At 44.9% G+C, this 15,024-nt stretch overlaps 2 protein-coding genes across 2 annotated transcripts in view; one reads left to right on the forward strand and one right to left on the reverse strand.

The window, feature by feature from the left end:
• Positions 1-15,024, forward strand: part of LOC105723807 (zinc finger protein 577) — a 330,132-nt gene that overhangs the window by 246,759 nt on the left and 68,349 nt on the right. The gene's annotated exons all lie outside the window — the stretch shown is intronic.
• Positions 1-15,024, reverse strand: part of ZNF616 (zinc finger protein 616) — a 36,398-nt gene that overhangs the window by 18,989 nt on the left and 2,385 nt on the right. The window contains 2 exon segments of the mRNA XM_064380963.1: positions 7,858-7,939; positions 11,030-11,120. Coding sequence (XP_064237033.1) covers positions 7,858-7,920 — 63 coding nt within the window. The 5' untranslated portion in view covers positions 7,921-7,939; positions 11,030-11,120.

The following is a 15,024-nucleotide window of genomic DNA, read 5'->3' on the forward strand; positions in this document are numbered from 1 at the left end:
TATGTCAACAACCTGAAAAGAGCAGAGCAAGCATCTGAACCCAAATGTCTGAGAATTAGAGTTCAATCAAAACAATCAAACAGTTAAATTACAGTTACAGTATGTCCTAGTCTCTCTATGCCGCCGTAATCAAAGAAGATAGACTGGGTAATTTACAAACAATAGAAACATATTTCTCATGATTCTGCACGCTGGGAAATCCAAGATCAAGCTTCCAACAGGACTGATGTCTGCTGAGGGATGATCCCTGCTTCCAAGATGGTGTCTTGTTGCATTTGTGGAGTGGAGGAACGCTGTGTCCCCACACGGCAGAAGGGACAGAAGGGCCAAAAAGCAGTGAACTCCGTAGGATAAGCGTTTTGAAATCTCATTGTCCAGAACACCATACCACATTGATAAGGGCAGACCCCTCATGATCCAATCACCTATTAAAACCCAAAACTCACAATACTTGGAGATTGGGCACTGGGAATTAAGTTTCAAATGAATTGTGGAGGAGAGAAAAACACTCAGACCACAGTGTTCCATCCTGCCCCACCAAATTTCATGTACTCTTCACATAACAAAAGAATTCCATCCCAATGGAAAGTCTAAAAGTTTTCTACTACCTATTCAAAAGTCTAAACACATCCTGAGACAAACTACTCTCCAACTGTGAACCTGTGAAATCAAACGACTTAAGTGCTTCTAACATCAATAGTGAGACAGACACAGGTTACATATTTCAATTCCAAAAGGGAGAAACAGGAAAGAGGTAGCTTCTCCCATGTAAGTCTCAAACTCAAATAGGGCACACACATTAAATCTTAAGGCTTGACAATAATCTTCTTTGACTCTATGTCCCACCTTCTAGACACCCTGGAGTAGGGGCTAGGTCCCCCATGTCCTGGGGATCCCTGCCACAGTTTTGTTGGGATCACCCCACATGGAAGTTCTCACAGGCTGTGGTCTCCCGAGCTGGGACCAGATACCAGTGACTCTACAGTTCTGGGGTCTCAGGGGTGGTCCTGCCCAGGGCTCCCCTTGACCTTGCCCTCGTAAGGACTCTCTGAGGTGTCCCTGCCCTATGGCTAGACTGAGAATTGCCCTAGTGATGACTTCCTGTGGTAGTACTGAAAGAAACAGGATGAAAGGTTGGGGCCACTGAGCAAAAAAATGATTGACATAAACCAGTGACTACAGTAACACAGAAAGAAACGAGGGTGAAGATCTAGTACCACAGATGTCTGCAGTACCAGCGTCTACAATAGCACAGAAAATAGGGGAGCTTCTGAGTAGAAATCAGCAAACCTCTTCAATAGGAAGATGACAAGCAAAGGCCCAGAGAGGACACAAGCCCCAGTGAGAAAAGGCATGGGAAGTTTCCAGGATCTAGGTAGTTGATTGGACTGTCCTCCCTATACAAAGCAACCACCAAATCTGGGGAGGCAGGTGATTTTTCAAATGCTGGAGTTGCAAAAGACAATAAAACCATACCAAAAAACAGGAAAATATGGTCTATTAAAAAAAAAAAAGAATCTCTACAAACCTACATGAAAGAAAGGGCGATGTACATCTTCACTTTAAAGAATTAAAAAGAAATTTGAGTCGAGTGTGACTGCTCACAATTGTAATCCCAGGACTTTCAGAGGGCCAGGAGGAGGATCACTTCAGGGCAGGAGTTCAAGACCAGCCTGGCCAACGTCATGAAACCCCATCTCTACTAAATATACAAAAGTTAGTTGGGCGTGGTGGCACATGGTTGTAATCTGAGGCTGAGGCACGAGAATCACTTCAACCGGAGGCGGAGGTTACAGTGAGTCGAGATCGCAACACTGCATTCCACCCCGGGCAACAGAGTGTGACTCTATCTCAAAAAATAAAACAATAAAAAAGAAAAAGAAGAGGAAAAAGAAAAAGAAAGAAAGTCTGAACCTAAAAACACAACTGAGTTAACAAATTCACTGGATGAGTTCAATAGAAGGCTTAATCATGAAGAAGGAATCAGTTAACTCAAAGGGGATTTTGACAGGGAGGGGAAGAAAAATTATTAAAAAAAGAAAGAAAATGTCAAGTTGGGCGGATCACCTAAGGTCAAGAGTTTGCGACAAGCCTGGCCAGCATGGTGAAACCCCGTCTCTACCAAAAATAAAAAAGTAGCCGGGTGTGGTGGCACATGCCTGTAGTTCTAGCTCCTAAGGGAGTTTGAGGCAGGAGAATTGCTTGAACCCAGGAGGCAGAGGTTGCAGTGAGCCAGGATTGTGCCACTGCACTCCAACCTGGGCAACAGAGTGAGACTCCATCTCAAAAAGGAAGGAAGGAAGGAAGGAAGGAAGGAAGGAAGGAAGGAAGGAAGGAAGGAAGGAGGGAAGGAAGGAGGGAAGGAGGGAGGGCAGGCAGAAGGCAGGAAAATGAAGACAGCCTAAGACTGATGAAAAACCATCAAACACCAAGAACATATGCATTCTGGGAGTCCAATAAAGAGTGTGAATATATCTAACATTACTGAACTACAGTAATATATTATCAAAGACCGACAAACTCAATTCTTTTTTTTTCCTGATACGGAGTTTCGCTCTTGTTGCCCAGGCTGGAGTGCAATGGTGTGATCTCAGCTCACCGCAACCTCTGCCTCCCAGGTTCAAGCAATTCTCCTGCCTCAGGCTCCCGAGTAGCTGGGATTACAGGCATGTGCAACCATGCCTAGCTAGTTTTGTACTTTTAGTAGAGACGGGGTTTCTCCATGTTGGTCAGACTGGTGTCAAACTCCTGACCTCAGGTGATCTGCCCGCCTCAGCCTCCCAAAGTGCTGGGATTACAGGTATGAGCCACAGCACCCGGCCTCAAACTCAATTCTTAATCGAAGACACGGTGGCATAAAGACCTGCAACCGAAAAAATTCAGAGCCATTCAAACACAAAAGAAATATGTGAATTTTTCTTTTTTTTTTTTTTAAAGACAAGTCTCACTCTGTTGCTCAGTCAAGAGTGCAGTGGTGCGATCTTGGCTCACTGCAACCTCTACTTCCTGGGTTCAAGTGATTCTCCTGCCTCAGCCTCCCAAGGAGCTGAGATTACAGACGTGTACCACCACATCTGGCTAATATTTGTAGTTTTAATAGAGACGGGGTTTCACCATGTTGGTCAGGCTGATACTGAACTCCTGACCTCAGGTGATCCACTCACCTTGGCCTCCCAAAGTGGCTGGATTACAGGCATAAGCCACCGCGCCAGGCCAATATGTGGAATTTAAATAACACGTGATCGTGTTGTGTAAAAGGAGAACCAAAATAATTTTGGAAAGAAAATGGAGGGGTTTGCCAACCTACATATGAACCTATTATCATATTTATAATATTTTTGTCTTCTTTAAAATACAAATTACATCTAGCCCAAAATGTCAGATATTTATAATCTAAAACTTTATAATCAAATATAATCTACAACAAAACATATACAAAAATTCAAATTAAAGATTTGTGCAAACAAAATGTAAGCAATAAAACATTCGATCTAAAAGAAACACGTATTTTATAATCACACAGTGAGCCAGGCCTTCCAAAGAAAGATCAAACACTTATTTATCCCAATCTGAAGGAATCCTCAGACACCTGTGGTGAAGACAGCATTACGGCAGCCATGGTGACATTCTTTGAAACAGAGAAAAATTGTAAAAGATCCATATGTCTTCATTTAGACATTGTTCCAAACAGGATGTAATGCAAGCTACTAGTGTTTATTAACATAAAAAATATGTACATTTCAAAAACTGGCCCAATAAAATTTCACAACAGAATATTCACAGAAGAATTGTTCTCTAAAATCGCACAATGATACGTAAATGCATCTTGACACCTCTCAGTGACTCTTGCAACAGAACTTACAACTGTAGCTCCCCACTGAAACACGAGGGATAATGGAGATGATGACCGGGAAAAGGAACCTGGGTTCCTCCGGTTTGGAGAACTGAAAGAGTGATCGCCTCTTTAGGACGGTACATTTCCTCTTTTCCCGGATCTGGCAAGACTCCCCACTACCCTGACGTGCAATGGTGTCCTCATATACCAATGAAGCATGAGATTTCCCACTCATTAAAAAAAGAACTTACTACTACGTTCTATGTACATTTTGAGGATATGGAGAAAATGAAAACCCTTTGTACTTCCACTTTCCAATTTCTTGGACTGTGAGGGGGTTTCATTATTTTATGGAAATCAAACCAAAATACTTTTCATTCTTTGCTCAATTTTCTTTTACTGCATTCTAGGACCCATTTCATATTCTGTAATCAAATTTTTTTTAATATAAATGGCTTGATGTATTTTTCTTAGGTTATAATTTTTTTCTATGTCAAACTAAAATGTTTGCTGATAAATTTCATTGTGTATATTTAAGGTATACAACATGATATTATGGTATGAATAGTAAAAAAGTCACTAGAGTTTAACAAATTAACATACCCATCATTTCAGTTACTTTTTTTTTTCTGTTTTTGCCAGAACAGCTAAAATCTCATTTAGCATGAATTTCATATATAATAAAGCATATTTTCAGGTGGCCAGATGTGATGGCTCACACCTGTAATCCCAGCACTTTGGGAGGTGGAGCACAAGGTCAAGAATTCGAGAACAGCCTGGCCTACACTAAGACCTCCCCATCTCTACTAAAAATACAAAAATTAGCTGGGCATGGTGGGGCACACCTGTAATTCCAGCTATCGGGAGGCTGAGAATCGCTTGAACCTGGGAGGTGGAGGTGGCAGTGAGCTGAGATCGCACCACTGCACTCCAGCCAGGGCAATAAGAGTGAAACTCCATCTCAAAAAACAAACAAACAAAGGTCATAGAAAATATCTCAGCAGCACATAGCTTAAGAAATTACTAGATAATTAATACTCAGGCCAAGAATGAAACTGGAAAAAACATCATGATATTAAACAAGAAGATCTCGAAAAACATCATCATCAGCAATAAACATGGGATCCATTTCTTCTAATTTAAGGCAAGGAAAAGGCCCTGGTCTGTGCTGCAGACAATCACCATCGCACAGGAGGCCTGAGCAGGGACCAGAAGCAGAGGAAAAAAAACAGAAAAAAAAAAAGTGGGGGTAGGAGGCAGGAAAAAGCAGGATCTGTTAGAACTAAGGAATGACAGGCCTGTAACCAAAACAGAATGCCATTTTAGCATATTAACTAATACAAGGCCTGGCAAAGTGACTCATGCCTATAATCCCAGCACTTTGGGAGGCCAAGGCGGGTGGATCACGAGGTCAGCAGCTTGAGACCATCGTGGCTAACACAGTGAAACCCTGCCTCTACTGAAAATACAAAAAATTAGCCGGGCATGGTGGCACGCGCCTATAGTCCCAGCTACTTGGGAGGCTGAGGCAGGAGAACTGCTTGAAACTGGGAGGCAGAGGTTGCAGTGAGCCGAGATCACACCACTGCACTGCAGCCTGGGTAACAGAGTGAGACTCCATCTTAAAAAATTAAAATTAAAATTAAAAAATAAACACAAATAAATTGAAAACAAGTTTCCCTTCTTAGCAGCACTTATTATAAATGACACACACACGCAAGAAACATTCTACATCTCCCTGAGCAAATATACGTGGCCCCTAACTAAAAGATATTCCAGACCTGTGTTAAGAAATCTGTAACTCTACTAAGAGTAATGTCAGTAAGACAGAGGAATAGGAAGCCAAAGACCTTTCTGTCCCCATGAAGACAAAAATTAAACAATACACAGGCCAATTGCCTTTGTGAGAAATGCAGGCCCTTAGCAAGTTCCTACACCCCAAAGAAGCACCAAATCAATCTTCTGGGAGCCCAGTGGGAAAATGTGCGAGCCCATTAGCCTGAGCCCCTGCTCAGGCATGACGCGCCATCATCCAGAGGAAATTACAAACTCCAGATTTTTCCTGAGGGACAATGTTCTGTCTTGATTGAACATAAGCACTGAAGTAACAGGACCCCAGATCAGGAAGCCACAGAGAACAAAGGCACCAGCATAAACCAGAGGGCGCAGTAACGCGGGCAGACACAAAGGTGATGGTGCAGACCTCAGCTTCCTATGGCCCCACACAGGCTGCAGAGCAGGTGCAGAAAGGGGAGCTCCTGAGCAGAACCTGGCCACCCACTTCAGTTAGGAGATTACAAGCAAAGCCCAGAGAGGGCACATCCCAGACAAGGCTGGGGACATCTAGAGTCTCTTCCTGGGCTGACTGGTGCATGTGCTCCCTGAACCACGCCAGGCACAAAAGACTAGAGACGTGACTGATATTTTTTTTTGAGATGGAGTCTTGTTCTGTCCCTCAGGCTGGAGTGCAATGGCGCAATCTCGGCTTACTGTAACCTCTGCCTCTCGGGTCAAGCAATTCTGCTGCCTCAGACTCCTGAGTAGCTGGGATTACAGGTATGCGCCACCATACCCAGCTAATTTTTGTATTTTTAGTAGAGACAGGGTTTCACCTGTTGGCCAGGCTGGTCTCAAACTCCAGACTTCAGGTGACCCACCCACCTCAGCCTCCCAAAATGCTGGGATTACAGGAGTGAGCCACCGCACCTGGCCAAAATGACTTTGATTTCTAATTCAGAGAACGTTCACATGAGGATGTAAAGGAGCAAGGAATCCACCTTCCTAACACAAAAACATGCAAATTTTCACAACTTTTGGAATAAAACATCACAACGAAACAATCAGTGAGGCTTTTATTTAAAATACCATAATGCTGCATAAATATATTTCTACAGGACTTGCTCTTGCTCTTGACACAAAGCTGACAGCAGCGGGCTGCCAGTGAGACACAGCCAGGGTGGAAGGCCGCACAGGGCAGGGGAGGCTTTGTAACTGATAGCCTAAGCTGGATGTTTGGTGTCTTCCTATAGAACAAATATACATATAATTCGATGTTTAACATTAAAAATGTAACAATCAGCCGGGCATTCTGGCTCATGCCTGTAATCCCAGCACTTACGGAGGCCGAGGCAGGTGGATCATCTGAGAGCAGGAGTTCAAGACGAGTCTGGGCAACATGGGGAAACCCTGTCCTAACTAAAAACACAAAAATTAGCCAGGCTTCATGGCACACACCTGTAATCTCAGCTACTCGGGAGGCTGAGGCAGGAGAATCGCTTGAGCCCAGGAGGTGGAGGTTGCACTGAGCTGAGATTGTGCTGCTGCACTCCAGCCTGGGTGACAAGTGCAAAACTCCATCTCAAATAATAATAATAATAATAATAACAATAATAATTGGCAGAACGAGAATGAATATAATTTCTAACTCTTTAATGACAAAAAAATCTGCTCCAATCTCTGAGCAAAACTACAGCTTTCTTCACTAACACAGATGCCGTACAAGATTCCCTGCAGGAACACCAGTCTCCATGGGAGGGGCGTTCTGAGACAGAAGAGAGAGCGTCCTCCCTGAACCAGGCCAGAAACAAAGACAGGTGTTTACTTCAAAAGTAGTAAAAATCAGAAAAGATTTCTCCTTCCTGAACTCCTTTTCCAGAATTTACCAGGTACTCGTGCACATTAATATGTGACTTCCACATGCAGCTTCTCTACTCCTGGTCCGCAGACAGCTGAAAGTGCATCCAGATGTGGCCTCTACATAAACCCTGCCGCCCAACAGCTCTCACACCATGGGGCCCACACCCCATCTCCATCCTCATCTGGGGGTGAGCCCTTCCCAGGACCATGTCCAGTGCAGCCTCTTCCCAAGTGCATGTCACTGGGTCACAGGAGATGGAATCTAAATCAGATGAGAGGGACTGAGGGAAGGCATGGGTGAGTGCCAGCAAAGGTGTCAGGCTGAATGCTTTAGGCATTTCAGAAAGAAAAGGAAATAGAATAATCCACCAAGAATATCACTTTACCTGAGGAAGAGCCATCCCTGATTCCTTTTCTTTCCTCTTCTGGGCTTCATCATCACATAGCATGACTGTCCAGAAGTCAATCCTAAATGTCAAAAATATGCTGATTACTGCTCAAAAACAACACATTCCCCTTCCTGTGCCACAACCACACACACAGGTCAGACTTCACCCTGTGGAAAGGTGTCCTTGGCTGCCCACTGCACCAGAGTCCCCTTCCTGTGCCATAGCCACACACACAGGTCAGACCTCACCCTGTGGAAAGGTGTCCTCCGCTGCCCACTGCACCAGAGTCCCCTTCCTGTGCCACAGCCACACACACAGGTCAGACCTCACCCTGTGGAAAGGTGTCCTCCGCTGCCCACTGCACCAGAGTCCCCTTCCTGTGCAACAACCACACACACAGGTCAGACCTCACCCTGTGGAAAGATGTCCTCCGCTGCCCACTGCACCAGAGTCCCCTTCCTGTGCCACAGCCACACACACAGGTCAGACCTCACCCTGTGGAAAGGTGTCCTCCGCTGCCCACTGCACCAGAGTCCCCTTCCTGTGCAACAACCACACACACAGGTCAGACCTCACCCTGTGGAAAGATGTCCTCCGCTGCCCACTGCACCAGAGTCCCCTTCCTGTGCCACAACCACACACACAGGTCAGACCTCACCCTGTGGAAAGGTGTCCTCCGCTGCCCACTGCACCAGAGTTTCTTGTTCTAGGAACAAGAAACTCCTTCAAAAACAACTAGTGAAGATTTTACTATTTTCTTCAGGACTTGCTCCCCTCCTGGAGAAGCCCCCACACATGCTGCAGCAGTGGGGAGCTGGGTTGGACTCAGCTGCCCCATTCAGGACACAGACTCAGCCCTGATCAAACCCCATGCAGAGCACAGCCTCCCTACCCTCTCTGTGGATCCCAGGTTCATGTAATCCCTCACAAATGGAGGACAGAGAGCCTTGGTGCTCAGTGCCAGATACACAACACAGTGGAATCCCCTTATCCATGAGGGATATGTTCCAACATGCCCAGTGGATACCCAGAACTTCAAACAGGACTGAACTCTATTTACTGCACTTAAATTATGCACGTGACAGCTTCTCATTGACATATCCAAATTGCCAGCATCAATATCCATGTACTTGGGTGATACTGTTAAGTAAAATAATGGTTAATTAAACAAAAGGACTGAGATAGCCCAAAAGTTAAGACCAGATCAAAAAGAAGACTATTTTTTTTTTTTGAGAGAGTTTCACTCTTGTTGCCCAGGCTGGAGAGCAATGGGGTGATCTTGGCTCACTGCAACCTCTGCCTCCCAGCTTCAAGCAATTCTCCTGTCTTAGCCTCTCAAGTAGCTGGGATTATAGATGCCCACCACCTTGCCCAGTTCTTACATCTGAGCAAAATTATAACCTTAAAACTTAAAACAACTGCTGGTAATCATCCCCACATGAACACTGCAGTCTCTGTGGATGGATATTCTGACCATGGCTAGGAACATCTGATGTTCAGGTTGACTTCATATTTTTAAATCAGTGACGGAATAAAACATGCTCCAATGTCTGTATCTAATTTTCCATTCCATTACCAGTCATTAAGGTGGTGGAGGTAGAAATAGTGACTATTCATACAGCTTCAAATATAGTACAAAATCAGGCAGAAAGATCTCCCTTTACAGTCCTCCTTTTCCATGTACATACATACCTACATATACATGTAAATTTTTTTTAGGACAAAGTCTTGCTCTGTCTTCAAAAAAAGGACAGGCTGTATTGCAGTGGCACCATCTCGGCTTACTGCAACCTCCAGCTCCGGGTTCAAGCAATTCTCCCACTCAGTCTCCTGAGTAGCTGCGATAACAAGCAACTGCCACCATCACTGGCTAATTTCTGTATTTTTTTACTAGAGACAAGGTTTTACAATGTTGGCTAGCTGGTCTCAAACTCCTGACCTCAAGTGATCCAACCGCCTCTGTGGGGATCGCTCCAGCGTTGAGACCACTCGGTGTCCCCGCCATAATGGAGCTTGAGCCCGGACATGTTTCTCACCCCCTGGAAGCAGTCGAGACCAGTGAAAGAGAGATTTAATAGAAGTTTGAGTTTGCAGAAGCCTATTTCTGGTCCACTGACCTAAAATGCTGGGTGAAGGCTGTGTGGTTTTACTAGGCATTGTTTCTTGAAGTACCTGCTCTGGGCTAGTTTTATGACTTTGTTTACCCTCTATTGATGGGTCCCATGCTTTTTCCTGTGACTGCTATTTGCAAAGTTAATGGGTCTATCGCCTCTCTGATGACTTGCATAGATCATTAACATTTTAACTATAGGTTTCCTCACCCTGATAATGAGACCCACCTCCATGACTTGATTGTACCCATTGTGTGACTTGATTGTACCCATTGTGTGTTTTCTGCTGCCTAAGCTTGTAGCCGGATGGCTCTCTCTTCCCTTTATCAAGATAATGGCATATGTTCTGATAATTGAGATGGGACTAAGAATGCTTATGTAAATGAGGTGGGGCAAAGAATGTTCCTGTAAAATGAAGTAGGAAAAGATATATATACTAACTCAGTGTACAATAAAGTTGCTGGTTTTAGGGCCAGCCCTCCAGACTCCAGCTGTCCTGTCTTTTCTTTTCTTCCGCGCACTCTCTCTTCCAGGTATTGGGACCCTCTTGCAGGCCAAGAGACCCCGGCAGACGTGCCGCTCTCACCGGCCCCCGACACGCCTCGGCCTCCTAAAGTGCTGAGATTACTGCAGTGAGCTATGGCACCTGGCCACTTTTGATAATTTACTAGGTATTTATGCACATTAATATGTGACTTCCACATGTAGCTTCTCTATTCCTGGTCTACAGAGAGCTGACAGTGCATCCACATGTGGTCTCTAAACAATCCCTGCTGCCCAACAGCTCTGACACCATGGGGGCCCACACCTGAGCTCCATCCACATCTGGGTATGAGCCCTTCCCAGGACGATGTCCAGTGGAGCCTCTTCCCAGGTTCATGTCACTGGGTCATGGTAAGATGGAATCTAAGTAAGATGAGAGGGACTGAGGAAAGGCATAAATGAGCGTGAGCAAACGAGTCAGGCAGGATGCCTGAGACTCAGAAGATTCGCAACTCCAATGCCCCGCACTTCACAAAGGAAGGAGAGAAAATGACCCACCAAGAATATCACTTTACCTGAGAAACAGCCATTCCTTACTCCTTTTCTATCCTCTTCCTCCTCTTCTGGGTTTCTTTCTCAGTCAATATAATTCTTCACACATCAAACCTGAAAGGCAAAAATATGTTGTTTAATGTTGTTTAACACATTCCTTTCTGTGCCACAACCATGCACACAGGGAAGACCTCAGCATGTGGACACAGCCCACTGCACGGGGAGGATAAGGATAATAAATTCCTACACAAAGACCAAGTGACTTTTTCACCATTTTCCTCAGCACTTGCTCCCCTCCTGGAGAAGCCCACACACACACAGCAGCGGGGAGCTAGGCTGGACTGAGCTCCCATTCATGGCACAGACCTATCCCTGATCAAACCCCATGCAGAGCACAGACCCGCTCACCTCTGTGGGTCACAGGCTGAGCTCAGTCCTTGGAAATGGAGGACATAAAGGCTTGAAGCTCAATGCTGGACAGAAATTAGAATCAACTTGGGGCTGGGCATGGTGGCTTACGCCTGTAATCCTAGCACCTGCGTAAGCTGAGGCAGGTGGATCACCTGAAGTCAGGAGTTCGAGAGCAGCCTGGCCAACATGATGAAACTCCGTCTCTACTAAAAATATAAAAATTAGCTGGGTGTGGTGGTGTACACCTCTAATCCCATTAATTGGAAGGCTGAGGCAGGAGAATTGCTTGAACCCAGGAGGTAGAGGTTGCAGCGAGCTGAGATCAATCCATTCCACTCTAGCCTGGGCGACAAGAGCAAAACTTCACCTCCCAAAAAAAAAAAGAATCAACTTAGGTACCTTAAACATTACAGAGGCTGGGCCCCACCCTGACTATTAGAAGGAGAATCTCTAGTAAGGGATCACAAACCATGTGCTACTACAAATGCCTCAGCACTCTAGTGTAAAGCCAGGATTGAGTACATCTCAAAGGGGCCAAGACTAGCACAGCCCCTGCCTCCCAGCTCTGTATCCCCTTGGAGCTGTGTTTATAGAAAGCAGAAGGCAAAGGACCAGAAAAAACATACAGAGCAGAAAATATGGACCTGCTTTTATTTGCAATCCTACAATCAGACAACACCTGATTCTTAAAATGAAAGGAGTGTATTGATGAGCTGAGGGGAGGAGGTTGGCTTTCTAAGCTGAAAAGGGCTGCATGGAGCAGAATCAGGAAACTAACAGCAGGCCAATTGTGTCAAAGTTACTTTTCTTTGGGATGCCACTTTCCCCAGATCCTCAAAATGTAAAAAGAACATAGCAGTAAGTTTTGTTTAGATGAGAGGGAAATCTCATGTGATGCTGGTGGGAGAGGGCACCTTCTCAGCTCGGGGTAGTGGGAAATCCTGCCAGATTACCTGCAACTGAGGGGTCCTAGAGTTCTAGGCACAGGGACAGCCCACGTGGACGCCCTCAGTCAGGAGCAACCTGGGCCCCAGGAGCAGGAAAGAGGCCTGTGTAGCTGAAGCAGAGGGAAAGAGGAGGACACCGGTAGAAAATGAGGTCAGAGAGGTCCCGAGGCAGCAGATCAGGTAGGGACCAGGTCCTCAAACACTTTTCTCCCACAGCTCACAGCACTTTCGGGGACTATGCATTTCCCCACTGTTGTAAGTAACTGTAACTTTCCTTTTACATTTGAATTAAAACACTTCTATATGATGTCATATCTTCTCTATTTCAAATATATGCTGACATGTAAAGCTAAGGCCAGGAAGTATAGAGTCACCTACATCTGAGACGTTCAGGATTGCAGGGGAATGTACTTGGTGAGTTCAGGAAGTCACTTTGGATACATAATGGTGGAGATGTCTCTTACAGGGCTGAGCAGACAGATGAGGAGACAACAGGACACAGGAATCCAGAGTTCAGGGGACAGTTCTGCAGGGGACATGGAGACACATAAGGTGGGTGATATGGATAAAGTCTGTGTCCGTGGCCCAAGTCTCAAACTGAGACAGGCTTACAAACTTCCATGGGGTCCCACACCCTTCCCAGATACTCCATGGTGCTCCCCATATCCTGCTACAAAATCCCATGTGCCCCAACAACTCATAAACTCATGCTGAACTAATATATACAAAGATACGGAGGACTCAATGACCTAAGACACCCTATTCCATTCATAAGGACCTCACCCCCAAACACTGGCACCACCATCTACTAAAACAGATGTCTCCAATGATGCACATGCCCCAGTGAGACCCCAACATCTTCCAAGGAAACTCTCCATATTGACATTTGGATATTCCAAAACATATCTATAACCATCTTAACTTGCAGCTCATGATATTCCAAAAAACAAAAGTAACTCCTTAAATGACCTCTGAGATTTTCCAGATAATACTTTTGTGAGTTGCATGATGATTCTTGCACTCCCAAAAGACATTGCAGAAGTCTCCATCAAGAGTGCTGCTGACTGCGGTGCAGCTCTGGGGACCAATGAGCCAACTCTCCAGATGCCCACCCTCCCTGTGGGCTCAGCTTAGACCTTGCTTCTCACTTCAGTTCACCCTAGAATAATATGGGTTTGCATTGTGTGGGTCCACTTATAAAAGAATTTTCTTCAATAAACATTTTGAAAGCTATTTTAAAGATTTGTAACAACTTGAAAACATTCACAGATGAACCATATAGCCTAATTATTTAAAAAGGTTGGCAGGAGCTGTGTGTGGTGGCTCACGCTAGCAATCCCACTTTGGGAGGGAGGGGTGAGTGGATCACCTGAGGTCAGGAGTCCAAGACCAGCCTGGTCAACACGGCAAAACTCTGTCTCTACTAAAAATACAAAAAATTAGCCAGGCGTGATGGCACGTGCCTGTAATCCCGCTGCTTGGGAGGCTGAGGAAGGAGAACTGTTTGAACCTGGGGTTGCAGTGAGCCGAGATCATGCCACTGCACTCCAGCATGGGCGACAGAGCGAGACTCTGTCTCAAAAAGGAAAAGGTATGTAAGGAATTTGTAAAATATAGATTTAATTCTATCATTTACAATCATAAAATATACAGAAATCAGCTGGGCACGGTGGCTCACGCCTGTAATCCCAACACTTTGGGAGGCCAAGGTGGGCAGATCACCTGAAGGCAGGAGTTTGACATCAGCCTGACCAACATGGTGAAACCCCGCCTCTACTAAAATAAAAAATTAGCCGGGCATAGTGGCTGGAGCCTGTAGTCTCTCAGCTACTTGGGAGGCTGAGGCAGGGAATCACTTGAACCAAGGAGGCGGAGGTTGCAGTGAGCCCAGATCACATCACTGCACTCCAGCCTGGGCAACAAGAGTCAGACTCCGTCTCAGGAAAAAAAAAGCCATACAAATGACCAACAGGTATATGAAAAGGTGCTCAAGATCGCTAATCACCAGGGAAATACAAATCAAAACCACCATAAGCTATCACCTCATACCTCTTCGGAAGGCTATTATCAAATAGGCAAGAGTTAACAAGTGTTAGCAATGATACGGAGAAAAATAAGCCCTTGTACACTGCTGCTGGGAGTGCAAATCAGTACAGCTATTATGAAAAACAGTATGGATGTTCTTCAAAACATTAAAAATAGAACAACAATAAAATCCAACAATCCCATTCCTGGTATATATCCAAAGGAAATGTAATCAGTATGTTGAAGAGACATCCAGGCCAGGCGTGGTAGTTCATGCCTGCAATCCCAGCACCCTGAGAAGCTAAGCCAGGAAGATTGCTTGAGACCAGGAGTTAGAGACCAGCCTGGACAAAACAGAGAAACCATGTCTCTACTAAAAAAAAAAAAAAAAATTTTAGGAACCTCTGTCTCCCATGATCACTACAGTATTATTCACAACAGCCAAGATATAGAAACAACCTAAGTGCCCATCCATGAATGAATATGTAAAGAAAATGTGTGTGCAATAGTTATGTGTGTGTATATACATGGATATATAGTGTGTATGTGTGTACACTTATATAATGGAATATTATTTAAGCATAAAAAAGAAAATCCTGCAATTTCCAACAACATGGATGAATTTGGAGGACATT

This window comes from Aotus nancymaae, unplaced genomic scaffold, assembly GCF_030222135.1.
Source record: "Aotus nancymaae isolate 86718 unplaced genomic scaffold, 86718_ANA_hifiasm-v0.15.2.pri h1tg000028l, whole genome shotgun sequence".
In the NCBI taxonomy this organism is placed as follows: Eukaryota; Metazoa; Chordata; class Mammalia; order Primates; family Aotidae; genus Aotus; species Aotus nancymaae.